The following is a 27,805-nucleotide window of genomic DNA, read 5'->3' on the forward strand; positions in this document are numbered from 1 at the left end:
GGTGCAGGGGACAGTCCTCACCCCATCTCCTCCCCAGATGAGCTTGAGCAAAAAGAGCAGCCACACAGCCAGAATCATGGGATCCCAGCCTGGTTTGGGGTGAAGGGAGCTTAAAGCTCATCCAGTTCCAACCCCCTGCCACTGGCAGGGACACCTTCCACTAGAGCAGGTTGCTCCAAGCCCCTGTGTCCAACCTGGCCTTGAACACTGCCAGGGATGGGGCAGCCACAGCTTCTCTGGGCACGCTGTGCCAGCGCCTCAGCACCCTCACAGGGAAGAGCTTCTGCCTCAGAGCTCATCTCAATCTCCCCTCTGGCAGGTTAAAGCCATTCCCCTTGGCCTGTCCCTACAGGCCCTTGTCCAAAGCCCCTCTCCAGGTTTCCTGGAGCCCCTTTAGGCACTGGAGCTGCTCTAAGGTCTCCCCTTCAGGAGCCTTCTCTTCTCCAGGCTGCCCCAGCCCAGCTCTCTTCCCAAGCCAGGAAGCTCAGGGAATTCCCGCTTCCTCCTGGAGCATCCCCTGCCTTCCCCTGAAATGCTGGCAAAAGGGAGAGCTGCTCTTCTAAGGCTTCATTTACCCTGCGGGGACAGGGAAGAGACACCAACACCCCCCCTGCACCCCCCCAGGGAAAGAAACTCTCAAAAACACTGTTGGTTTTTTTTTTTCAAGTTAAGTATTTTTATTATCAAAATTATTACATCTCTTGTGAAAGTTCAAATGTTACAGCACGGTGTAAAAACTCCACTAGAGTAAGAAGCTACAGCCCCCACCTTTCCAAGAGCTTTCCAGGGTCCCTCCCTCCTGCCCCACTGCTGCGCCCAAAGGTGCCGGAGCCTCGGGGACGGGCCCCCCATGGCCCCCGGCAGGGCAGAGCCCGCCTGCCCCATGCCCTGCCCAGCACCAAGGGGGGGCTGCACCCCCAGGGCTAAGCCGAGTGAAGTTTACACCTATATTATACAGTATAGAGCCACCCGACGGCGGGGTGACAAGTTCCATCCCGACACGCTCACAGCCAGACAAGGGTGAGAAAGTTACTCTTTTTGTTTTTCAATAGTTTAAAAGTCTCCCCCTAAGTTGAACAAACACCTGATTTTCAGTTGTGAACTCAGAGAAACCTGTAACAGTCCTAAAAAAAAAAAAACCAAAAACAAAAAGAAAACAACCAAAAAAAAAACAAAACCCAGAAAGGAAGAAGAGTGTGCATCTGAAAGGACAGGGGAGACAGACTCACAGCATTATGTTATCCGAGAGCAAGGAGAAGTTCCACTGCAGCACCAGGGATGACACCTGTCATATATTAGCTAACCTACTATGGTTATAACTGAATATAAAATTAGATAAATAAAAACACGCCCGATATTACAGTAAACAAGTGAGAAAGAAGCTGGCAATTGTATGGAATCGAACAGACAGCGCGCTGTGGCCGCGCTGGGAATGACATCCCGCAGCACCGCGCTGTGCCGGGGGGGGGGGCACAGACCCACCGGATGCCTCCCTGCAGCCTCCCATCTCGCTGCAGCATCACTTGACTTACCGAGCTCCCCCCCATCCCGGTCACCCCACAGCGACGCTCCTGCTCACAGAGCGGCGAGCCCAGCACACCCCGATGCTCTGCAGCGATGGGCACACACGCTCCAACCCCTTTCCCTGTCCCCCCCCCACCCCTCCCCGTGCTAGTTCACATTTGCGGAGACGCTGTTTGTCCTGGAAAAGCTCCGACCGGGAGCGTGCGCTCGTCTGCTCGTGACTGGAATGATCGTAACGGATTTCAAGCCCTCCCCAGACCGCGCTGAGAACCTGACCTATGGAGAGAGCTTTGGGATTTGGAGTTCCACTTCCCCCAAAGGTTTGCCTTGAAAACTGCTTTCGTATTCAACAAGATGTCCGTGCTGCATGAGTGACTATGGCCATGGGCACGGACGAGAGGCAGAGGCTGCACCACAGTCATTGCACTTCAACCATTTGCCTTTTTTTTTTTTTTTTGCCTTTTTCTTTTTTCCCCTTAAATTTTTTTTGCAATGTACCCACGTGCCAGGGAACAGCTTTGCTACAGTCTCTGCCTCAAGAGAAATCCGCCTTCTCCTACAAGGCCAGAGGCCAATACTGCTCACAAATCTCACCCGTGCGTGTCAGACCTCAGCCTCTGACCCCTGGCACCCCAGCATCGGGTGCAAGCTCCCAACACTGGCCCAGGAGCCACTTCCAGAGGTGACTGGAAGGAGCTATGGGCAGTTTTGTCCTCCTGGAGTCCAGGCAGCCCTAGGAAAGTCCTGTTTGAGTCTTTACTCCAGAACCTTGAAGCTGCTGAAGTCTGTATTGATGGACGCTGCTTCCCCCGCGGTGTTGATAGTGTTGTGCACTGGAAATCACTGCCCCCCGGGAGCCCTGGTAGAGCACAGACTGCCCCGAGCTCGGCAGGCTCATAGTCCTCAAGTCTGACTGTAGTGACCTGGCACTTGGGGGAGCAGAGGAGGAGCCCGACGTGCCTGTGCAGGACTGGGAGCCTGACTCGGAGGACAGAGAAGAGTCCACAGCCGTCTGCTGTGCTGGGCTGGCAGCAGCAGGGCAGCTCTTCTTCAGGAGGCTGCTGCTGATGCTGCCAGAGTGCTGCTGGCTGCTGTAATACCCCGAATTCCCTGCAAACAGGGTAGAGGAGTCTGTGGAGACCGAGTGGGCAGGGCTGGAGTATGAGGTGGTGGAGGAGGAGGAGGAGAGGGATGTTTCTGAGGAACCATGAGAGAGGCTGTGTCCTGTCCTCTGTGCTGCTGCTCGATAGCTGTATCCAGGAGATGGAGTAAGGTGTCCTCTGTAGGGGGAGGAACTCTGCTGGAGGAGGGTCTGTGACTCTGCCTGGGGACTGTCAGACTGCAGGAGCTGAATAAGTCAGCGGAGAAGAGAAGAAAAGGCACGTCAGACTGACCTCCTTCCCATGCCAAGGGTGTTTAGTAGAGCAGGACTGGGAATAACTGACAGTCAAACCCACTTCCCCCCCCTAATCCTGTTCAAATGGATTAGAATGGGCAGATAATATATAGAAGAATTTACCTGGTAGCTGTATCGAGAAGGACTGTAAACTGCTGGTCCTTTGTGGCCTTCTGGAGTGTCTCCTCCTGCTGCGTCTGCAAGGTACAGGCAAGATGTTAAACCTCTCCCTCTGGACTGAGGCCACAGCCATTCCCCCTCAAATGACATTGCACACATCCCATCTGCTACCGCTGAAACAAGAGCAGCTTCTCCAGCCACCAGCGTTCCAGGAGCTGAGGAACCCCAGCAAAAGGCAACTGGAAAACCTCACCATGTGTAAACCAGCCACATTAGGAACTGCTGCTGCCCTTCTGCCAGCGCTCTCTGGTTTAGCATGGAGCTCACCTGCCTTGGACCAGCCTATCTGTACCTGGTGACACCACACAGACACAGCCAGGGCTCCCCTGGATGTTCGGAAGGATACAAGAGGCAGAAGGCAGTTTCTAAGGACTCATTCTCCACTCACAGGAATCCACAGTGGCTGCAGTTACAGCTGGGGAGGTAAAACTGTCCCTTCCTAGATGGTTGTCAGCAGCATCCTTCTGCAGGTTTTCCTCAAAGGCAGATCCAGACCCTGCCAAAGACTGAGGTCTGATGCTGCCAAGGCTGCCAGCACCCCTCCTGCTGTTTTGGGGATTATACTTTAGAAGTCAACTGAGCTGCTCCAGTTACCCCCAGACCTCAGAAATGCCTATTTTTAAATAGGCCAAGATGAGGAAAACGCTTTGAGGTTTGAAGGGTACCAGCAGCACAGTACACACCGATCCACCTCAGTTATGTGAGAGATCAAGAGGACTACAGCTTCTTCTTGACAGAGCAAGCCTTTCTAGTGCCTTGTACCTTAGAGGGTGGGCAAGTTTCCTGTCCTGCCAAATAACTGAACCTGAACTGGGGCAGGCAAGAAGTACCCGCTGCAAGTGACACAGACACTTTGCCACGTGTGTTGTTCAGTTGCTACTACTGTTGTAAGCATGGGTTCAGCTGGGGATTGTGCTTTCTCTAGGAGGGAGTAAACTGGTGGAACGGGAAGATTTCACATCAGAGTCATGTTGCAGACTAATGAGACAGAGCTGTTTATCTGCAGCATCTCAGGGGCTCTCAGCAGCCACGTTTGAAATGCCTCAGTGAAACTGCTGGTATTAGTATCAAATCTATATGACAGATGTATCTCAGTCATGAAACAGGACACGCTGCCTCCCTCGGCTCTGTACTGGTGCCAGACACGTCTGGCTCTGCACCAGATGCACTGGCAGGAGCTCGGTGCCAGCAGTGCCCATGGCTTTGCTGCCTTGTCCTCTCTGTGCTACCTCACTGTCACCAGCTTAGCTAAACAAGAGCCTGACAGAGCTGTCTCGGCTGCTGTTGGGGCTCAAAAGCCCCCCTGCTCAGGGCACACGACCCGCACAGGGACCAGGCTGTGAAGCTTGCAGCATGTGTCCTGTGCCACCTTCCATCTGCTGAAATGGCATCCAGTAGCTGTTTGCTGTAGGTGACATTCCAAGTGCTGCACTGCAGAACAGCAAACCTTGGGAGCTTGGATCATGCTTTGTTAAGCAGTCATGCACAGAAGAGACTAAGTGTTCAGTCTCCAAGAGATGGCTGTGACTAACAGAAGCTGAGTGTGAGAATCAGAAGAAATCTAAAGATCTCTGGAAGAAATTGTTTCTGAAGAGGCCGGGCACATCAGCAGGGCTGCACAATTTACTGCAGTGCCTGTTCACAAATAACGCCTTGACAAGTTAAAGACTATTGAAAGACAAAGGGTAAATAAACTATAACCTTCCTGAATTTGTTTTATGTAAACTCAAAAGATAAAGCCAACATTTCCTTCACCCATTTCTTACTACCTGCACAAGGAAGGACATAAAGAACTGCTTTTCTTGGCAGTACTGGCCTGGATCAACCTAAGGCCTATATGAAGTGACAGCTTTAACTGAGAGCAGCTGCCATTCAGAAGCGTGGCATGCACACAAACTCCATTTCATTCCTATGTGCCCCACCAGCAAACCATCCAAGTTTGGGGTTTTTAGCTCTCCTCCTATTATCATCTGTTACAGCATCAAGGGAACACGTGTATTGTCACAACTGCTAGGGGTGACAGCAGGAACGGCAGGGACTCAGCCACTCATTGGTGTCAGTAAGAAGCAGACCAGCAACTGGGGAAGGGAAGGTGGCTCACACGATCCTAACAAGAATCTAAACAAGCTACTGAAGAAACTGCCGAAGTATGCAAAAGAAGAACATAAAAACATTTTGCTGCACTAGGATGAAAGAGACAAAAAGACTTTTGTCAGCTGCAGCATTGAGTTTTCACAGCTTGGAGTGGGATGGGTTTTGTGCATCAAGAAAGAAAGGATCAATGTAGAGAAGTGTTTAACTCCAGCCTAGCTCTTGGGTGGGACTGAAGAGCCAGAGCTGTACAGATTACAGCCTGGATTTTGCCTACTCTTCTAAATATGCCTGGCTGTAAATGGTTCAGATCCCTACTACAGATCATCAGCAAGTTGCAATCGTATCAGCCAGGAGCCTCAGCTATGAGGAAGCAGGGGCTGATGGCAACAGACAGACCAAGTTATTTAAATGCACTGATCCACCTCTCTGAGTGCCAAGTGCAGCCAGGGTTCTGAGGGCACTGTCTGTTAGGGAAGAACAACTGTGTTCAACAGAGACTGCAAAATAAACAAGAGAAAAATAACTCCATTTCACAGCTGAGAAATTGGGCAATGACGAAGTGATGTGTCCATCTCTCACAAATTCACATCTCACCTTTAGCCCACAGATCAATAAACGAGGGGTATAATTCCAGCTCAAGTCACAAACACTGACCCTGTGTGCTACTTGGCGAGGGCAACGCTTTATTCAGAGAAGAAAGGAACAGCAACCCTGAACTGAATTCAGCTCAGTGCATTTCACACAACTGACAAATATGACAACTCAGGGAATCAACAACTTCAGAAAGAGCTGAAGTAAGATTTAGAAGCTAAATTAGTTCTTAGCACTGCCTAAAGCCTACACCTGCATTTTAGTGTGATAATACATTTATCTGAATGTTCAGCCAACTAGAATTATTAAATGCTAGCACTTTTATCCCCAGTGCACAGGGGCAGTTGAGGTAATGCTGCTTAACCCATCTGTCCAAGGACAAAGAAGCTGTCCCTGCCAGAGCCAAGATGCAGGTAGTGACTGAATCCAAACTCTGGAGAATCTTGGAGGTCCTCCAGGTCCAAAAGAAGAGGGATATAAGCTCAATGCATACCTGAATAGCAATAAAGTATGCAGGAGGCTCTTATAAAGCACTGATAATGTTAAAGATGAAAACACAACTAAGTTCACAGAGAAGTTTCCAAAGTTATCTGAACCCATCATTTCCCACCAACCAACAGTTTCCTCTTCCTACCTGCATCTCTCTCGACAGCGCTGTCACAGGTAGGGGAGGTTTCATTTCTCTGGGATACCTTTGCACCACTTCGCAGCACCTTCTCGAGTATCCCTCGGCCCTCTCGAAGCCTCTCCACTGATGTTGGGACCATCCTGCAACAAAACGCCAGTAACAGCTGAGGATTCCCATCACACAGCTACGAGTGACGTGACCAACGCACACGGGGGCTGTGGGGTCCTTGGTATAAGCACAAGACACATTTGGCTTTCAAGTCTTTGCTTAAATTCACTGGTATGATGTTAGTGCAAATGCAAACTCCTACCACAAAAGGGAGGGAATCGGAGACCACCAGCTCTATAGACAGATGAGGAATAAACTTCTGAACTGCTTTTGCAATGCAAGTAACCTCCTGTGGGATTTTACACTGCCAGTCACTGGCTACCACGATAGCGCTGCCCTCAGAAAAACAAAGCCTTTCCTCTTATCAAAAACATGGTATAAACATCCAGGAGATGAACAGGTTACAGGACACCTTATCCCAGAAAAAATGTTAGAGATTCAACAGCATTTTGGAAATCCTGGCATTGTTTTAAGATTAGCTGCAGTTATTTCACATAGATTACTTGTATTCAAACTAAAAAGAAGCAAACCCAATACACCTTTATAATACAGTGTCAAGACAGTACAGTCAAACCTAGTTTGGCCATTTTGCCCAATTATGCTACTTTGTCCCATTTATTTTGTAATGTGAAAACTCTCCACTCAAGAGTGGTGCTAGATCTTGTCCCATCATATATTACAAGTGTCTGGTCTGAGGGTGAAAAAAAGGTGAAGCAGCTTTCCTAAAGCCAATGTGTAGAAGAAACAGAGCCACAGCCAAACCCCAGACCCCCGGGTCAATATTCAATCTACCATGCACAGGCCCATCCAGATCTCTTCAGAAGTATGTGTTTTAACCCATGAGACAGTTACCTTCACCAGGGATTCACAATGCCTTTACCCTAAACACAGAAGAACGTGTGCCTTATGAGTGCCTAAATTTAAGTATGTATTATAATATTAAACGCACTGCATACCGTGTAAGCATGCAGCTTAACACCATCTTAACAGATTTCTGTATTTAATTATTATCTTTTTAAATATATATTGAAAACTGTGCTTTACATTAAGCTTTATTTCTTTTAAATAAATAGCCCAGACATTAAAGTTCACCCCTCACTGAAGCAGAAGGGAGAAGGCGCCAGAGTTCACACCTCATGGAGGTGAATAGGGTGAGGGGGTGAATTCACACCTTCGTTGCTGCTATTGTTTTGCTGGAGACAGTGTTCTGCAAGGCTGGGTTTACTGGGCAGCAGCACATCTGTTTACATTGTGATGGCTCTATCTTGGCAACTGAAAGAGACAGAAACTTAATTTTTTTTAATTGAAAGCTATTGGCAATTACTGTAGCAAAAATCTGGACAACTCTAAAAATTAAGGCACATATTTTTAGTTCCCACCCTTTCCTTCTGTCCCTGATATTATCCTATTGTGAATGTCTGCAAATGTATCTGGAATGTAAGCATTCAAAGATGAAATTGGGTCACAACTTTAACTCTGAAACATGCAGTTTCTCATATAGTCTTTAGGTAGAAGGTGACTGTACGTTTGTTAGCCTTGCCCGTTAGAACACAGAAGAATAAGAACTTAAAAGGCAGCAAATGTGCTTCATTCCATTTCAAAACATAGCAGCGTGGTTCCAACTTTACATCCAGTGTCCTGTAACAATACAATCTTTATTCCCACACAATACTTACTCACGAAACCATGTGAGAAACTGAAGCCAGAGCACCTGCTGATGAGCAACAGATGAAGCTCGGAATATAAAACACGGTACTAGAGCAATGCTGCCACACCAACACCTCACCCTGAGCTATTATGTTTTTCCATTCAACTAGGTTTTTCTTTCACCCTTTTGCAGGCAGAAGGAAGTGGCACAGGAGGAGAAGGACACGGGATATCAATGCTTGTGCAGAATAATACTTGATTATAAAATAATGATTATAAACTAATTATCAGCCTCAGCTGTGGCCAGTCCCAACATCTGGCAGAAGGTCATCTGGTAGACAGAGTACTGACAAATTATTTCTATTAACCTCTGCTTGAAGAGTGATGAAGAAGTGAAAGAAACAGATCTTACTGCTCCTGCAAATCCACCCAAAGGAATGTTTCTCAAGCACTTTCAACACAGACATCCTCCTCCTCACTGCCTTCAGCATTGCTTAGCATCTCTTCCCCTGCCACCCCCCACCATTACATGAGCAGTGGCACAGCTGCCTATGTGGAGATCAGCATTAAGAAAGTTCTGCCTTTTAGCCTCTGGTGTGCAGGAACAGAACTTGAATACAAAGCAGCAGAGCCAGTGTACTGCAGCACTCCAGTCAGCAGAACATCTTAACCATCATAGTGCAGTGACATTGTATAATGCAATACTCTGCATTCCAGTGCTGCAGTACTTAATTTTTTGGACCAGATATTACAATTGGGTTCAAAAGGTTTTGAAGACCAAGCTTTCCCCTTATCAAACCTTCTCATGGTAACATGATAAAGGTGTTTTTCCCATGCCTTTGGCAAGCCATTGACTGCAGCCTGTTAACTGCTCTTCAAGCTGTATGTGCAAGTCATTAGGAAAGCTGGAATTTCACTGTCCCTGCTTCTCACATGTCAAGTCGCAGAGGGCACTGTTAGCTTTCCTTCTGAATAGGATCTGACTTAGTATCACTCATGCCCAAAAAGAGTGGAGGTTCAATAAGAAAAGACCTGGATTAAATTCTCACCGCAAGAACAAGACCTTCAAACCCGAGACCTTAAAAGTAAAGTGGTGGAAGAGCCAACTGTTTAACTTTGGATCTTTCAAAGACAGTTTACGATATCTAAACCAAGAACTAAAGGGCAGGCTGAGAAGGCTGCTGGTATCCTTCACAGTTGTTTAGCAATTACAAAAGAGAACAATGCCAAGAGACCCGACTGAATCCATCCAAATGCAGATATTGTTATGGACATGCCCCCTAGAGATTTAGTCCTTCTCAGTGGAGCAACACTTCAGGCTTGCTTGGAAGGATAACACTCACCACCTACTGCTGATGTTCTCCTGGGATTTGCTGAGCGACGATGAGGAACTAGCCCCCCTCGAGTCTGGTGGGCTGATGTCCTCTACGTGAGGCAGGGAGGGATGAGAAGGGGAGAAGCCACTGTGTGGGGAGGAGGGGGTTCGTACTGCGGAGCTGTTGCCATCTGTGTCAGTCACAGAGCTGCTGCTGCCCTGGCGGGTGGGAGTCCCTGCACATCGCATGGAGTCGCCTCCCTCCTTGGCTTCTTGTTTCCGCTTGCGGTACTCTAGTAGAGATACCTGGGAGAGAAAAATGCAGCCATGAGTCTGGGAGTGCAAAGGACTAGGTAGGAGAGGGGGAGGAACACGCCCACAGCCCATTTAAAAACCTATTTCTCTGGGTTTGGAGATAAAACTTTAAAAGGTTTGTTGGGATTATGAAATCTTCCCAAATCAGCTCTTTTACTGGAGAGCCTGGAAAGTGGTACAAATCCAGACCGCTCACTGACTGCCACGCTCACCCACATTGTACCAACATATGACTAATACTTCAGAAGAAATATCCAGCTAGTCTGCTTCTCTTACAACCTGGAATTTCACATTACTCCAATACGTGCTTGTATATTCAGCCATCAAGCCTCTATATCCTCCTCCTCTCAAGACCCTTCTTTAGGGTGGGTTCCTGCTATGGTGGTATTGCAAACTTCCAGTACTACCCCCTAAACAAGCCACTTTTAGTAAATGTGGATTGTAGTTTGTGCAAAACACTCTCAGATTTGCCAAAGACACAAACCAAAGGGTCCCAGATAACACAGTGTCCTAACACAGGGACAGCAGAACCAAAAATATACATGTATATATAGATGAGCACTTACCTTTCAGTGTGCCTTCCCCTTAAGAGTTATTATGAGGTACAGAGACACAAAGGACTTAGAGAAGGCAGCTCTGCTGGAGAATTTATCAATTATGACTCAATGACTGCACAAAAGGCTTTACAATACTAAAACGTTGAAGAGGGTACTTCCAAAAGTAACTCAACATATGAAGGTTTTAAGTGTAACTTGGAAAAAAATCAAAACCCTCCAGAAATGGAACAGAAATAAGACATTCCATTCAGCTGGACCCTTACACAAGTGAACAGAGAAACCAATGCACACTTGCTTTCTTTAAACAATACTTCTGTAGATTTACTTTTAAAGAGCTAAAATTTAAGTAACAACCTTCATCTACTTTTCTTGCAATGTTACTGTTTCCATAGCAATGTCCTAATATGTTCTAATAAACAGCCTATGTTTTCTTTTCAAACATTAGACCCTTTTCCCCAGTAAGAACTCTCTTCATCCTGACAAATAACACCTCCACCAATGAGTACAGCTGCACTGTTATTCCTCTGGGTCTCGTCTCAGTTGAACAACTCCCAGTAGAGGTATTTTCATTGTGATCTTTTTCTTCCACCTCTCGCATCAAAATCCTGCCTAAAGGGTAGCTCACTCTCTTAACAACTTTTAGATTGTTTTCATCCAGGCACTGGATGCTTGGATTACTTGCCCAGACTGCATTTCAGTTGTATTCTGCTCTCTTTTATTCTCCCTGTAAGTCTTTCCATACTGCTTAACTGTTCCCACTCAGGTTCCTGCAATATAAGACTTTCTTTTACAGGAATACTTGCCTTCTTCCTTTGTGGAGGATTCTGAGGAGCAGATCTGACTCCTTCACAAGCCCTCTCGCCGCAGGGAGACATGGATCCATGCACTGTCTCTTTAAGCAGCCCTGACTCGTGTCTGCTGAAATATCCTTCAGCAGGAGAGCTGCAGCATCCTGCTTCCGAATTCATTGGCTTCCTCTCCCCCAAAGGAGGAGATCCCTGCAACAACCCATCCACACGTGGCATAGCGTTCAATGGGGAGAAGGCATACATTAAATTAAACTCTGTCCGAAAAGCCTGATCAGAGCTTCGTAGCAGCATCTGTGCTTCCCCACTTTTCCCTGGGAAGTTCATCTCTGAAGTAGAGTTTATGGAGGGTTGTGGAGACAGATCAGAGGATCCAAAGTTGAGCAGCAATGGCCGTTCTGGGCAGGTATTTGCACTGGAATCCAGGTACCCACCCTTCAAATCCAGGTCGGATCGGAGGCAGAGCTGGAAAATCCAAGAAGGATATAGGAGGGGAAGTCAGAAAAAGGGTCAGGCAAGGGTGGGGAGAGAAACTCAAGTCAGAAAGTGCTCTGTACAATGCTAGATTATTGCTTCTCAGTTCCTTTTTGATCCCCCCTTTGGTCCTTTCCTGCACTATTTCACTCATTCTACAAGGAATGACTGAAACTAAGTAAGAATCAGTTTAGCTGTCCAGTGCAAGATACCCTTTGTCCTTCAGCAGTCTTACTGCAGCAAGAGGATAAGAGTCAGCACTATGCCTGAGCAATCAATGAAGAAGTCATTTTCACAATGGCCTCATATGTCCCAAAGCTGATGTTAACACATAGTACTAACTGGGTTCATTTTGGGGAGAGAACAGAAAAGATCTGCTGTCCATTTGTTGTTCTATTAGCCAAAATCTTGGCTGTCCCAAGTCAGCCACTACTAACTTCCTAACAATAAAATGACCAGGATCTCCAAGCCATTTGTTTTCACTTATTGTGAGCTTTGGAAATCTCTAACAATAGTACATTCATTTAATTTATACTGCATTTCTACATGTTACATTCTCTAACAAAACCATAATGGCATCATCTTTGTGCTATCACAGTTTCCGGAGCACTAGGCACTGATGCAACATTTAGCTGCTTGAAGTGCCAAAAACCCGCCAGGGCAACTGCATAATCATCTCCTTCACCATGTTAATATGTCAGGATCTCAGACAATGAGCATAACTGACAAGATTTCATCCTCTTTGCAGGACTACAGTGCTTAGGGAAAAACACAGCAGCACCAGGCACCAGCTCTGCCCTACTGCTGCCACTGAGAATGTTTCCTCTGTCACATGGGGATGAGCACGTACTTTCTGCAATGAAACAGTCTCTGAATACTTCACCTCATGTTTTACAACAGGCCAGTAGGTAAACTAAATACTACTTTCTGGCATCACCTCAATGTTTTAAAGTCTGCAAGTGAACAGGTGATAAATCCAGGTTGAAGAGAGGTGATAAATCCAGGTTGAAGAGAGCAGGTCAGGTGCACCGTGTCCTCCTAAGTAAAAACTAGTCATCAATGCTTTCCCTTTTCTTCCCCAGTAGGCAGTTTGCTGCTACTGAGTAAATATCACACAGCATTTATCTGCTGGGCTGGGGCTGAAGTTGATGATGGTATTTCCAGGGTCTCCAGACCTCTTGCCTTCACCTCAGTAGCTGAGACATACCAAGACTTCACACTGCTTGTTTCCCATCAGTGTCAACAAGTGAATCATAAATTCCCGTCCTCAATTTGTCTGCTCTCTTGTGATAACCCTGAAAACTCTCCTCAGCCTTACTGTGACTAATGCTTCACCCTTATTCCCAGTCACCTCCACACTCCTCACCCCTCCCCTCCCACCATGGCCTTGATCAGCACACAAGCACACACACTGGCCCCAGATGCAATCGACACGGTGCGATAACTACCTCGGGTGACATGGACTCAGGCCTGTGCGCAGGGGAATTCTCAGGGGAGGATACGTTCTAGAGAAGGGAAAAGCATCTTGTTATTTATCTATCTAAGTCAAGAAACAAAATAAAATCAATTGAAAGATAAGCACAGAGGTTAGCAATGGCTATTCTAAACAGAGCATCCCAGGAAAACAGCCCCAGCCTAGATGGCAACTCCATCAGTTAAGTGGTTTCTAAAGCTTCCTGGAAGCACAGAGACAGCACCGGGTAACTGTGCTTCATGCTGTAACTTAGGACCCAAAACAGAAGACATAAATGTTAAGAAAAGAAGCATCTTACTCTTTGTATTTCTCATGCTGTCAGATTAAGAGTCTGCACCATGAAATATAGAAAAAGCCATTTACAGCATTCAGTCTGAGAACAAGGCAGAGAGGAAAGCCTGGGTTTGCCCAAAAAGTAAACTAAGACCCCCTAAACACTATAGTGAACTTCCACAGACATTGTGCTAGGCACATTGGCACAGAGATTTGGAGTGGGGAAGATGACACTGAAAAGCCTGCAAAATTTGGGAGCTACTGTGCAGAAATGGAGAAAAGAAGTAGATTAATGTTACTGAGAGCTACAAAGTGAGGGGAGACTGGGCAGCAGCAAGGTTTGACTAGAGCAGGAGATTTGGCCAGAAGTGGAGTAGAGGAGAAAGGCAGCAGTGCTCAAGTGACGCTGTGGTGCTGCTCAGCAACATAACCACATTGTCAAAAAGGAAGGTGTCTGTAGTGCTACCTCTGCTGCAAATATCCCAATTAACCACTTTTTAGCACTCCCAGTCCCCGGTCAGATTTACCTCGAACTGTAGTGGAGTATTGCAGCGACTAGCAGCCAGAGAAGGAATTGGTGAGAACATGATGCCATAACCATTGCGACTCTCCTCCTCTCCTGGCAGTGATGAGCAGGGTGTAGCCAGCTGTGGGCTCGCTGAGCCAGGAACTGAAGGGATGGGAGGTGGAGGGGTGACGGGAGACAGTGGCCTCAGCAACTTCTTCACATTCTGCTCCATCAAGTAGCGAGACTTCCATTTCTTCAAGGGACTCAGCAAGTCTGAAAAACAAACTGAGCTGAGGACAGGGCCCAACCATTAACCATGTGCAAATTGCACACTGTCTCCTGCCCCCTATTCCCAGCCCAAATGGACCCCATGAACCTCCAATGTGACTATGAAAGATTCCTTAGAAATATAAGTACCTCTGAAGTACTTCCATACCAATCTTGAGACATGTCTAGATACCGATAACAAAACAACACATAATTAGGAACATACAGTGAACAAGGAAACGATATATCTCAAGTAGAAGTAAGCACAAGAAGGAGCTGGGGGAAAGGAAGATAGAAAAGGATAGAAAGAGGAAAGGGGTCAGAGGACATGTCACTGTCACTGCTACAAACCACAGGCAGCTCAGTTATTACCTGAACCTAACAGTTACCTATAGGCTACATCAATACAGCCCAAACACATTTCACTCCCACAAAGGATTAATGCCTTTCCCTTAGGCCTACCCATATTCAAAATAATATCTTTTTTGATGCTCAGTTTGAAGGAAAAAAGAAAAGTATTCAGTAAATCCTGCAGTTCAGTTGTTTCTTCTTCAGGTCTTGTTCAGGGAGGTGCATCTATTGGCTCTGGCATTCTGTTCAGTTCCTATTCATCTAACTTTTCAGTAATCAATTCTGTATTTTCTGCATGATGGCTAGCTTCCTGTCTGTTGTCCTTGGAAAACTGATCCCTGCCTGGGCAGATCTTCACCCTCTTTCTCTGTAGAAAGATTCAGACACAATATTTAACCATTCTGCTGCTTTACTCACAGATTTTAGCTCCTCCATCTTTGAGACTTAAGCATTTGCTCATTACCTACATGCCTGTGAGACTTTGCTATATCTTCCTATAGTCAGTAGGTGTTTATTCGTCCATCTAACAGCACCCTCCTGAAAAGAGATGATATTGTACTCTTTTTTGGTTTTTACCTCTATTGGGCTAAGCATCACACAGCACTGAGGTTGATAAAGCAAGATAAAGTGATTATCTTTTCACAGAATACTGAGAAGCTTCACACATGGTCAAGCTAGAACGGGTCTGCAGAAACTTGAATAAAGGGCAAAAGTAGGTGTCTCACCTGCCATAAAGCTGTGCCATCAAGCAGGAGTACACACTAAGATCACATCCTGCACAGCTGCTTTTGTTACTCAGCAGCTTCCCCAGTTTCACTCAAGGGCCCACACTGCTGGTGCTGAGCACTTACCTGTGTCATCTTTGCAGATGCTGGAAGAACTGCTGCTCTCGTTACTTTGGTATAGACACTGGGGTCTGTTCTCTTGTGGAGCTGGTGAGGTCTGAGTCATCCCCTCTTCCAGGGCTTGTTTGATCCAGCGCTGAAACAGAAACAAGACTACATAAACGTGCAAACCCTCTGGTACTTTCTATGTTGTCTTGCAGTATGCACTCAAACTCCTACACTTCGGTGTAGCAGGGCAGACTGCTCAGAACACTGCTGTAAACTCCTTCGGGTGTGCTCAGACAGGAATCTGTTAGAACACAGCACTGAGCCTACCACCTACTGTGATGGGGCTGACTATGTGCTCCTGATGTGTTCTGGGGATCAGCAGTCTTCAGCAGTAACACAAAGATGAGTAGAGAGCAAATTATAAATAGATTAAATGCAAAACTCTGGCAGCTAAAAACTATTACAAGGAATCTTAATTAAAAGAAAGGGAAGATAAATACGATGAACTATCTTAAAACCCTGATTTTTACAAAAAAAAGCTGTTTCCTGCCACACTGTCCGCCTGCTCCACTAAGGCATATTAAAGCTTAACACAGACTCTGCTATAACAATTCCAGCAGAGAAATGGCTGAGTTTAATCATATAACAATTCTTCCAGGACCGTGCTTGCTGTCAGAGACAAAAAGCAAAGAAAAAACTGTGATAAAATGCAAGCAGCAGTTTCCAAGGGGGGTAAACCAAGAAGAGAATAATAAAGGCAAATCTTTTCCTCAGCTGCTAATAAAAGAGATAAAAGTCACAGTGGTCTTCTGAATACAGACAATAAAGAATGTTTCACATCTCATGCAAGTGAACATGAATTGAAGTCTCAGCAAATCTGCCCTGTATCTTGATACAAACCAACTCCTGATGGCAGGTAGGAAACTTTTCTTGCTTTACTCCAAAAAATAACCACCACAGTATAAGGGAAAACACGAAGGTGATTCAGTAACAACCCAGCAAACTGCTGAAGGAAAGCAAACAGTGATTTGCACTCATGTTGCTGGACTCACTTTAGCAGCCTTTTCTTCTCCCAGAGAGGTTTAAAATCATAAGTTACCTTTCAGATATCCACAGTTCATCTGCACACCAGCAATATGTATCCTATTAGAGATACACATATGTGACTTACGCTTCCTCAAAGCTATCATGGAAGTGCATCAGAAACTCAGTGGCCACAATCCTCCAAGTGAAAAATTTCAATGCGAGGCTGAAGTGCAGGTGACAGGATCTATTTTGATGGTTTTCACTACTGTACAGTCGATGCTGCTTCTCTGTTCAAATGTAATTCAATGGGTTCCACTGTGGCCACCAGGGAAAGCAAGAAGTGCCAGCCAGTCTGGAGCACTGCTACCTCAAACGGGGCATCTGATCTGACAGCCAAGTCACTGTACACCGTGTGATTAATGTGAGCAGGTTATACAGTTCAGTTTCCTTGTGAGGTTCAGACATTGGCAGACTTTGGATGCAAACCGAGATCATCAGCTCAGGGTTTTTGGCACAGTCCTCATAGTTTAAGGAAGAGGCCTGCTGACAATCCAAGAAAATATGTGATCTATGCAACAGCCTTTATAAATCAACCTTCTCAACTGAGCAGACAAGACAAAGATCAGGTCTTGAGAGAGCAAGGTCATCAAGTTCTGAGCCATTTCTAGACCTCGGCTGGCTGAAAGGGAAGCCTTCCCCGTGAGAGCTTTCTAAACATTCCTGAACATGAGCAGAGACCTTTTCTACATCTCCAGACTGTCAGTGATGAAACCACTGAACGCTATTAAGTATTCTCCATGAAAAAGCTCAGGACTCCTACAAAAGTGAATGAAAGCACTTACTCGAACAGTTACAGGATTATTTCTTTTCAAAAAGCAGAAATCTAACAAATTACTTTCTGCAACATCTGTTCTGGAAAAATTATGGGCTAGGAAACTAATGGGTTGTTCTAACAAGCACAGTAAATCATAAACTGAACATGAATCTATATTAACCTGTCAAAGAAAACTTGGTCATCATGCTGGGATGCACAAAATGGGTGTAGGCTACAAGACACAGAGCAACTCTCTGCTCTGGAAATGTCCCAGCTGCAACACAACATCCTGTTTTGGACACTTTGCTTCAGGAAAGATGTGGACTAAAGGGAAGTCATCCAGGGTGAGACTAGTCCATTCCCTCTCCAGCAGTGAGAATTATTGTGTGACTAGAAAATAGCCAACTGAAGCAAGAGATTGGAAGACCTGTTCCATGACAACAGTTTTCACTGGCTTGTGAGCTTGCTGCTGGCTGGTTGTACAGCAAACACACCAAACAGACAGCTCAGAATAGCTCTGACAGGTTTGCTCTTGATGCTTCTCTCTTCCCTGAGGCTCAAAGAAAGCAGCTCCAACCTTGAAGTTCTCAGCTTAAAGATGCATGGGGAGATTGCCCAGGCACATGGAACAAACATGGCTTTGTTCATACGAGTATATATGAGCAATCAAGAGCTTTAACTGTGAAGGATATATCCAAGAGAGACCTCAGCTTCTTTTTGTAGGTGCCTGTTGGGGCACGACAACAAATTGGCTGAAGGCAGAAACAATAAAGTCCAAAGCTTCCCTCCGGAAAAAGTCCCTCAAAGGCAGACAAAGAAGCCAGGACGTGGTACCTGGCTGTGAAAGCTACCAAGACTGGAAGATCAGAAAGGATTTCCATAAAATTGTTCTCAAGTAGTCACACAGAACTGGAAGAGCCTGTGAGCAAAGCTGACAGGCAATAGGCAAGATGGATTCTGATAGAAACCTGACTGAGCAAACTAACCGGGACTACTGTTTCCCTGTGATGGGTAACTGCTAGCATGGCCACATGCCATCTCTGGAGCAATGAAGTCCTCAGCTGGGCTCAGTTCAGGCTTCCTGCACAGCCACAAGTATCTGTTGTAAACAGACAGTCTATGATCCCAAATAAAGAGCTGTGGGCTTGCTCTTGCAGACAGGCAAGCCCAGAGCTTTACTAAACAACAAAGGCTCTCCAAAGACAATGGATCTTGACTGAGGCAATGTATTCTTGAGGTCTTTTGCAACACTGTCTTATCCCCACAATGCCAACCATCCTCTGACTGTGAAAGTAGTAACACAAAACATTCCCCAAAAGCAACAACTAAAACTCCTTGAATCACATATGCTGGATAATAAACAGCCAGTGCAGATTTGAAAGTATATGTTTCTAAGAAGAGAGTCACAGAACAGTTGTTCTACCTAGTAAAAGGCCAGGATGAAGACTGAACCCTGGCTAGAAGAGGGTCAGCAGCCATAGCCTGGGGACTGCATCCACACCAGGCAATGCCAGCTCAGCAGGAATACATGGAAATAGGCTCAAAGAAGACACAATGACTTTACAGGGATGCCAGTAAGAGCTTGCTGACTACAGAGCCCCTGAAGGGGAGACATGGACAAACATACCTTTTTACAGGAGCTGTAAATTCCATCCAACAGAAAGGGCCTTCGCCGTCTCTCGGGGTTGAAAGGTGAACCAAAACGAATGTAGTGTTTAGGTGTGGTACAAATCAGTGGGGAGTGGACGAGACCTGGCAACATATTCAGGGTAGTTGCCAAAACTGTCGGGTCTGTAGTAATGCGCAGAGGGCATTCGATAGGGCACTCCTGCTTCTCTGCCTTGTCATTGAGCCATTCCGTAACAAGATACTGAAGGAGAAAACACACATGTCAATGCAACTAGAACAGGTGAAGAAAGGCAATATGGCACAAAGGTGTATGGGGAAGCAATGCTCTGGTCAGCCTGTGTGCTAAAACCTCCCTCCGTCCTCAAGAGGAAGGAACACAGCCAGGACTTCCTGAGTCAAATCCAACTCTCATCTGTTGCAGGCACAACAACAGGCAATCCAGGTTCACACAAGTAGCTTCTTGATTTTATGCTCTATTAAACTTATTAGAAGGTTCTCACAAAACTTGATCACCTTGTTCAAAATTAGTATCCAGCTGCAAGCCTAAATGTATTATTGGCTAATGGCCACTAATGGCTAGTATGTGGCAGTTGACACTAGCTGCTTTGCTGTAACCAGAAGTGACACCTCTTCCATTGCATCTGCACTACCCTGTTGGTGTCTAAGGTCTGTGTAGATTTGCCGTAAAGATCAGCTAATTTCTTTTTCTGATCTTTGTGTGTACAGGGATGAGCAGAGATTCTGAATCATGAGGGCTCTTAACCACTATAGAACAAACATTACTGTAAAAAATAAAGTCACATAATTCCAGCTATTTTGAAGAACTGTTTCCCTTGAGCCAACTTTTCCCCAAAGGCCGCATAAAACCTCTTTTTCCCCTCCAGTTGGAGCACTCAATCATATTTACCTTTTTAGTTTTGGGGTACTTTACTGCAGCTCGATTGGACTGAGATCCTGCAGCCAGGATAGCAGCTGGGTCAGATCCTGTTAACTGTCTGCCTTCTCCTGGACCTTCTACATTGCTGACATCTGCTGTGGTTACCAAGCTGGCAGTGCTTCCTTCCTCTGGAGCAGCCTGTGCGAGTTCCGCTTGCTGGGAACTGGCTTGTTTCTGCCTTCTCAGTCTTTGTGCTGAACTGGTCCGGTATCGAGAGAAGCGGCTTTTTGGTCGGGGTCTGGAGGGTTTTGCTGGAGCTGGCTTAGTAACTGCTTTTTCAGGGACAGCATCCTACAATATAAAGTGTCATTAGTCCAGGCACCTCTGTGAGTATTCCTTTTCTCTGCACACAGCATCAAGGATTGAGATCTATTGAATGACACTACCTGACTCTCACGATATGGTAGGACTCTGTACTGGCTCCTAAGATGGCTTTGGGGACCCTTCCAAAACACTGGCACATTATCCTTTTGTCTGCTGCATTCTTAAAGGGGTCAACAAGAACGTTGGTCTTAAGGAAGAAAGCAGCAGTATGAAACTTGCCACTTGTCTCAAGGCAACTGGTCTTATTCCTGATCTGAGCTGACACGTATCATTCCAGGCAAGTATCTCGGCCCTGCCATATAACGGGAATACATGCATCCAAAGTAGAGCAGGCCGAAAAAACAAAGAAAAGGCAATGAATTCCTCCATCACTGCAGTTGTGCATCCAACTTAAGCTCATACTAGTACAGAAGGGGCCCACTTGGTGAAGGAGCTGGGCTTGTACAGTCCAGAGAAGAGAAAACTTAGGGGAACCTAAGAGCAGCCTTCCTACATCCTGACTGAAGCCACCAGGAAGATGCAGTGGTGCATCAATGTACATACACTGAAATGAGGTTCAGGCTGGATACAAGGCAATTGTTTCACTGTGAGAACAGTCATGAATTGGAAGAGGTTTCCCAGAGGGACTGTGCAATCTCCGTCCTTGGAGGTATTCAAGCCAAGGGTAAAACCCAGGCGAACCTGGGCTGACCTTGGAGCTGATCCTGCCTGATGCAGAATGGATCAGAGACCCCATGAAGCTCGTCCCATCCTCAATGATCTCATGATCAGATCTGCTGCATCTGAGCTAACTACAAGCTATTAAACAGTCCTATCTTCATCTTACCGTTACTTGTGAAGATCGTCGTGTGTTCACCCCAGTACTGCTGTTACTGTTAGAAACATTTGGAGGAGCAGCAGCAGCAGCAGCAGCACTAGCACTCAGTGCTGAACTTCCATCCTCAGTTTCAGGAGTCTCTGTTTTTATTTCCTCCAGCTCAGGAGCTTCAGAACTGATGTTGATTTCAGCATCAGTGCTGTTACGGTCTGAGGGTTGCTCTCGTCTCCTCTTTCTCTTTTCCAAGTTTTCAAACATGTGCATGATGGCTTCTACCTTCCTATCTTCCCGGGACTAGAACACAAAAGTAAATTTATGTCAGCACTGCAAATCATGCACATAAAGAGAAGGAGGCAAGAACAGATATGGGATGCAGCACAGGAAGGAGAACAGCTGCCAAATAGCAATGACAAGAGCCAGAAAGGGGACAGAAAGAAGCAGTTCTTTTCAGATATTTGCATTTTTCAATGTGGCAAATTTCCCAGAACAACAACAAAATAATCATGTGTTCATAGAGTAACTAGAAGAACTAGACCTTGTTCTTCAATAGGACCACTTAGATACTACTGAGTTACATTTATAAAACAGCCACAAGGAAATGCGTGATTTTGAAGAACTAAAAACCATAAGAAAGAATAAATAGAGTGAAGAGACAACTTGGAAACAAATAGAGCTACTCGCTAATGACCAAACATTAGAAGCAAACAGAAGCCAGAGGCAAGAGAAGTAAGTGAAGCAGTAATTTGCAGCAAGTATAACACACCACACGAGCTGACTAAAACGATCCAGATTCATTCATTCCCTGATGTCAGGAGATCACCCAGCTCAAAAATAAAAGCTCTTGTCTAAGCAGCTTACATAGTGGGTAAGAAAAAGAGAACATGAGAGAACAGAGAGGCAAAACCAAAGGCATTTATTAGGTAAACAGAAACAACAGGAAATCTTATCACGGAGCTGTGTCAGAAGTAATTGGAATTATGTATTTAAAAGGCCCAGTACAATAAAGATTGGCAAAAATCCCAGGTTGAATGACGTGAATTTTAAGACCTGGGGTCAAGTGTCTTCTGAAACTTGTGATGGAGGAGAAAGTACCTTGAGGCACACAGCAGCAATCAGTCACAGCAGCCTGGCCTTTACAGTTCTCTGTTCAAAAATATTCCATACACACCAAAGAAACCCCACACCAGAGACTGAGAAAACTATAGATACATGTATTTACCTGGTGCCAAGTATAGCAAACTGAATCTCCTTAAAGGAGCTTAACTGGTGCCATGTACAGGAACAGGGCTTACAGGCTCATGGGAAACGAACACTTCCTGAACTATACCGTCCCAGGAAGAGATCAGCTTCTCTGCTGAATGAAATCTTCCCCCCAAGCTAAAGGGCAGCCTGATGCATGGTTGCTGCTGTTCAGATTTCAGTAGGAACTGACTGCTTTATCTTGCCTGTTCTAAAAAAATCCATGAGATAAGCCAAGGATCTCTCACTGGATGGCCCTCGGCTCTGCACTTTGCTGCACTAGTTCCACATTTAAAGCATTCTCAGGAAATTTACACATGGAAGATCCCTATCTCCCGTTAGAGAAAGACAGGAGATTATGGGATCTGGTGAACAAATGAGAAACAGGGACCTCCTTGTTCCAATACATTTGCTGGCTGCTAGAAGGATGGGAGCACTTTTTCCTTTCTTCCTTGGTTTGTTTGGTTTTTTTGCTTGTTGGGTTTGTTTTTTTGTTGTTTTGGAGGGGGGTGTACTTCTTTTTTTCTTTTTTTTTTAATGGATGGAGCCAGAACTGCTCCATTCGCATGCATGAAACATTCTATTCCAGGGAGCAATCCATAAGAAGCACAAGAAAAAACAAACAGCTTTACCCAGTACAGATGAAGGCTGAGAATGGACTGTGCTATCAAAGATCCAAGAGCACTAAGGAATACTTTGACTAAGATAATAATGATTTGGAAGCACAAAGGAATTTCCTAATAAGGAACATAGCAAATGTTGTTGACTTGTGCCAACAACGCTGTTCGTGGTCTATCCTTCATATTAACTTCTGCCACTTGATCCTACCCTTTTCCCACTTGGCAACAAGTTTATGAACTCTTACAGGGAACAGATATACATTAACAAACCTAACCCTCCAAAACAGGTCAAGTTTTAACAAAAATCAGGTTCTGGTTCATCATATGACCTAGTGGAAGGTGCCCTGCCCATGCCAGGGAGATGGACTTTAAAGGTCCCTTCTGACCCATACTATTCTATGTGGGTCCATAAACTCTTGTACTGGCAAAAAGGAAAGGCAGCAGGAATGTAAAATGGGTGCATTTACCTTTTTGGAATCTGGTGCTGATTGTCTTGTTAATGGTATGTTTTAGAGCATAGAATAGCTCTGAAAGTAACACTTAAACTTTCAGTTAGGAAAAATATACATGTACCTCCTAATCTGCAGTGCTCTAACATAAATCCTGTGACGTGGAGTCAGTCTGTGTGGTTGGGTTTTTTTGGGTGGTTTTGGGTTTTGTTTGTTTTTAATCCAATTACTGAAGTCTACTGACAGTTGGAATTTGTGTTGAAACAAGTGAAATCACCACTTGGACCTGTCGGTCACTGCATGAAGCATGTCCTAAGGGGGATGATACCCAGACTGAGAAAGGTACTTGCCCGTCGGCTGTGGACCAAAGCTGCCTGTTCATCTCCAGGCTCCTCTTTTTCCCCTTCTTGTTTCTCCTCCTTCTCTGTCACCTGAAAGAGAAACCCAGACTTAGTATGTCAAACAATATCTGGTACTGTCATAAAGTTATCAGGATTCCTATGGTAAGCTAAGGTTTAAAGCTTTAAAAGGTGCTAAAGGTTTAAAAAAGGCCTCCTGCAGTTGCTGTTCTGGGGATCCCAGTGCTGTAGCACACCAGATTCCACCCCACTGAATGAGAAAAAACACATAATGCAGTGTCAAGGGGTTTACCTCATTGTCACTGACTGCTGCAGGTCCCTCAGGAACTTCCTCTGTTTGCTGACTGCTGTTCTCATCCGAAGCCATGCCCTGCTGTTCCATTTCCAGCTCCTTTCGACGGGCTTTCCGCCGGCGTGTTTCTGCCCCAATCAGTGTGCCTAAAACAGGTGGAGGTAGGTGTTCTGCAGCATTTGGGCTACGTTTCTGCACAGGGCAATTCCGGTTCCCCTTGTGACACGCACAGTCCACTTTATAGTTGCTGCTCCAAAACACAAACATAATTCGTGTCACTCTTCATTTCTCAACCCTTCTACAGAGACATTCAATGCATCTCCTACTAAACATCTCACCACGTGCCAAAGCAAGGACAGCAGGCTACCTTATGGCCTCTATTGGAGAATATGCCAGCAGAACTGGACAGAATAGCCGGAAAATGCAATTCAGTAGAAAACGGAGCAAAATGTAGAATGCGAGGAAAGGGCTGGAGGAAGATGTCCAGTCCAGGAGGGCAGTGGAGAGCTCCTGGGCGAGGTGAAGGACTCACCAGATGTTGTACTCATAGTCAAAGGCGATGGTAACCTCTGTGTCCTTGGCAATGGTGGCAACAGCATAGATACACAGGTGGATCATCCCATCAGCAATCACATGACGAACCTTGTTAAACAAAGTAGAGAGAAGCTAACATCTCCACAAGTTGCACTTCTTGTTTCCAAGAGGGAAGCCTCCTCTGCAAAGTAGCTCTTCTCTATTCCGTGAAATATTACCCCAAATTCTCCATAGGGAAAAGCCTGCTCTGCTGTTCTTGTCTCACCCTGTGCTTTTCCACTTACACTTACTACCACCTGCTTACCCTAACTCACTCTGCAGCCAATGGAAAGCCATAAAAGAAACCTTTTCTTTCCAAACAAAAAACCCCTTGTATTCCCAAACTTTCTCCTCTGCCAAGTATAAACCAGCAAACAAGCAAGAGATGCAGAGAATTTACCCCATTTACTGCACTAAGTTTGAATATTCATAAGAAGAGAATTCATTAAACATGTATTTGCCATTACAGTGATGAAGAGAGAATTTACCTCTGCATTTGGAGTGCAGGACCGCCTGATGAACCTGGCATCGTTACCAAAGGTGCGGGCATCAACACACATTTCAACGCCATTGAACTTGGAGTAGAACAGCACAAAGGGATATGGCCTGGAGAAGTAACAGAAGGTCTCAATCCCTAAATACCCAATTTCCATGGCATTTATAACAGGTATCCCTCACTTCACTGGAAGCAGCACTTCCATCAGCGCTACCGCTCTGGATGCTTAAGCACTTCCATCGTCACAGTTTAACAGATCTACTTCAGAGGGGTTTGGTTCATAAGCAGAGCATCGGGCTGAGGTTGTGCATTTGATTTCCCATTTCTATGGATGGCACAGCTGATAAGGGACCTGTCAGAGTGTGCATTATCCCACAGAGACCCTAGTCTCTCCATGCCATGATGCTCTCACACTAATCACTTCATAGTACTCTTACTTTTTGAAGAAATGCCCATTGACCTCGAATTGCTGCCGTAACATAACCTTCCCTCGATACTCAATTATAAGGGTATCTAGTGCCAAGTCTCTTGCTGCCCTCAGGATCTTCCGGTGCTTCTGAACCCGAGTCACCCTTCCCAGCTGCAGCTGTAACAAAAACCAGAGCAACGGATGAGAATTTAAACCAAAGGCCTTTAACTCATGAAGTATATTTTACCTCCACGAAAAGAGAAATTACTCTAGTGACAACATGCAGAAACTCTGCCAGGTGAATATATTGTTTATTCTGTAACGGTTTAGTAATGACCAATGATTTTGGTAATATTTATCAAAAGCAAAGAGCATTTATTCCTTTCCTTCAACAGTATGTCTCACAAATCTATCAGACCAACGATTTCAGTGTTGCAGCTAGGAGGCATAACCAGACCTGTCAGTTGCTGCTAACGGGGAACTGCAATTACGGCCACTTTCACAGCCAGAACAACATAAATCTTCCCTAAATTGTGGGTTGTCACACATTCAGAGAAAAAAAGCACAAGCTTTTCCTTCTGCAGAGGACGGTAAATTCCAGCTAACAGGCCAAAGACTTCAGCTGGCAATTTCCATCTCCATCCAGAAACTTCTCTACATCTGCCTGCTCAACTGGTGCTGTGGATTTATTATTTCACATGAAGAAACAATTTTTTAAGTAAGCATTTTCCTGTATCTTCTTTATGTTAAAGTCTAAAACTCTATTACAATGGATTTTCACAACCATGTGTCTTGACAGTATGAAATCACAACATTCTTTAAGCACAGCCAACCAAATATGACACATTTTATGGAACAGTGGAAGGGATATTACAAGCACTGAAAGACTTCTCCCATAAAAACAAAGTACTTTTCTTGCTTAACAGATTGAACCTCTCTGCAAGTAAAGATTATGTGAAGATGGCTGGCTGCCTCACCACTAGAGCTGTGCCTGCTCCTTCCTAAGCATGCTACTTACTGCTCATAAGGACCCGGTTCTGAATACTTTTCCGGAGTGAATTGAGGCATAAGTGTTCTTACTCCAGCAATAATAACAGTCATCTATCTAAATTAGATGTAAACCACAAGATTTTATTAAAAGCGAGCTCCCAACTTTTGCTGATAGAACTTTCTTGTTAGAAACAGCTACTGAGCACGGTGCTCAAATGGATAAAAATCACATTAGCTTCAGAAGGGGCTGCGTCCAGACAATGACATCCTAACCTTGTGAAAATGAAGCTAATGCCTGAAGGCAGCACTCAGAACCAAATGAAACCCTCCATACTGACTGCATGAGAGTATAGAACCACAGAAAGTATTTTTTTTTTAATAGCAATCTTGTATGTGCTCTGAATTAAACCTCTTTGGGAAGAAGATGACTTTCATTGTTTTAATATGACATTACACTGCAGATCTTGGATTAGCCAGTAAAGTAAGATCTGTTTGATGACTTCTCTCAGGTCCAGGATAAAGATAGTTTTATAAAAATATTCATTAGAAACCTATGCAGATGGAAGTAATGGTCTCGCTATTCCAGATCTCCTCTCTTTCATACCACTGTATCTGCTGGCAATGGGAAAAACCTGCATGTACATACTGGGGACTCTGAAAAGCCTTGCAGGGTGTTATTCACCTATCACAGGTCCTGATGGGAGCTCACAGAGCATTATTCAAGTCCACTGAACTAGCATAGAAGAAACATGTTACTTCCAGACAAAGAAGGCAAACTGCTGGCCCTGAATTCTGATCAACAAACTCATGAGATGAGTGAACTGTAGGATAAAACTGTTTGCATTGCCAAGAGTAGTGGCTAAATTGTTTTAAAAACATTGGATACACTTTGTACTATCCAACTGTGGTAACGGAGAATAAATAAATGGGACTAGTTTTGTTAGTGTGTGACAGAAGGAGATAAGGAGAAAGTCCCTGAAGTTAGTAGGTACATTAGGACTGAGACACCAACATGTTTCCAGTTGAGTAATTTTGTTTCTATACTACCACTTGGTTTGTTGTTATAACCAGTTTCTCATGTAAGCTGGCCCTATGCAGGCGGGTTGGACCAGACAACCTTCAGTGGTTCCTCCCAACCTGAATTCTACTGCTCTACCAAATTCTCTTTGTATCTCTCAGAGATGCAAGTTAATAGCTGGCAGCCTTCACTATGGCTCATGACTGACCTGTATTACTGTTCACCTGGTGCTGGAGCAGAGCTGGGATAAGGTGGGGTGGTGGGAGTAAAAGAGAGCCCATGAAGGAAAGCAGCTCTGCATCTGTAAAACTTAGTTATCTGAGTTGGTAAAACAGGAATGATCTCACAGCTTTTTCTGCTAAGGCCCTGGCTCTGCTTGTTTTGGTTCCCTGAATTCAGAAATAAGAAGAGGATTAGCTGCTATGCTTTCATGTGTGAAAAGAACAAATGATTTTGTTCATGTCACTCCCCA

At 45.2% G+C, this 27,805-nt stretch overlaps 1 protein-coding gene across 6 annotated transcripts in view; it reads right to left on the reverse strand.

Moving 5' to 3' along the window:
• Nucleotides 1–755: 755 nt before the first annotated feature.
• Nucleotides 756–27,805, reverse strand: part of SETD5 (SET domain containing 5) — a 64,000-nt gene continuing 36,950 nt past the window's right edge. For 4 of the 6 annotated variants that reach the window (XM_030502373.1, XM_030502375.1, XM_030502374.1 and 1 more), the window contains 16 exons: nucleotides 25,354–25,502; nucleotides 24,909–25,026; nucleotides 24,380–24,489; nucleotides 23,848–24,094; nucleotides 23,547–23,627; nucleotides 20,898–21,182; nucleotides 19,718–20,038; nucleotides 18,809–19,051; nucleotides 15,360–15,489; nucleotides 13,910–14,163; nucleotides 13,084–13,140; nucleotides 11,159–11,626; nucleotides 9,512–9,789; nucleotides 6,420–6,553; nucleotides 3,044–3,117; nucleotides 756–2,872 (listed from right to left, as the gene is read on the reverse strand). In XM_030502373.1, the coding sequence (XP_030358233.1) occupies nucleotides 2,258–2,872; nucleotides 3,044–3,117; nucleotides 6,420–6,553; nucleotides 9,512–9,789; nucleotides 11,159–11,626; nucleotides 13,084–13,140; nucleotides 13,910–14,163; nucleotides 15,360–15,489; nucleotides 18,809–19,051; nucleotides 19,718–20,038; nucleotides 20,898–21,182; nucleotides 23,547–23,627; nucleotides 23,848–24,094; nucleotides 24,380–24,489; nucleotides 24,909–25,026; nucleotides 25,354–25,502 (3,564 nt within the window). In that variant the 3' untranslated portion in view covers nucleotides 756–2,257. Of the gene's footprint in view, nucleotides 2,873–3,043; nucleotides 3,118–6,419; nucleotides 6,554–6,912; nucleotides 7,794–9,511; nucleotides 9,790–11,158; nucleotides 11,627–13,083; nucleotides 13,141–13,909; nucleotides 14,164–15,359; nucleotides 15,490–18,808; nucleotides 19,052–19,717; nucleotides 20,039–20,897; nucleotides 21,183–23,546; nucleotides 23,628–23,847; nucleotides 24,095–24,379; nucleotides 24,490–24,908; nucleotides 25,027–25,353; nucleotides 25,503–27,805 lie in introns of those variants that run through there. The other 2 variants (XR_003993886.1, XM_030502377.1) reach the window with 2 other exon arrangements.

The sequence above is a fragment of the Strigops habroptila genome, chromosome 11 (assembly GCF_004027225.2).
Source record: "Strigops habroptila isolate Jane chromosome 11, bStrHab1.2.pri, whole genome shotgun sequence".
Classification (NCBI taxonomy): Eukaryota; Metazoa; Chordata; class Aves; order Psittaciformes; family Psittacidae; genus Strigops; species Strigops habroptila.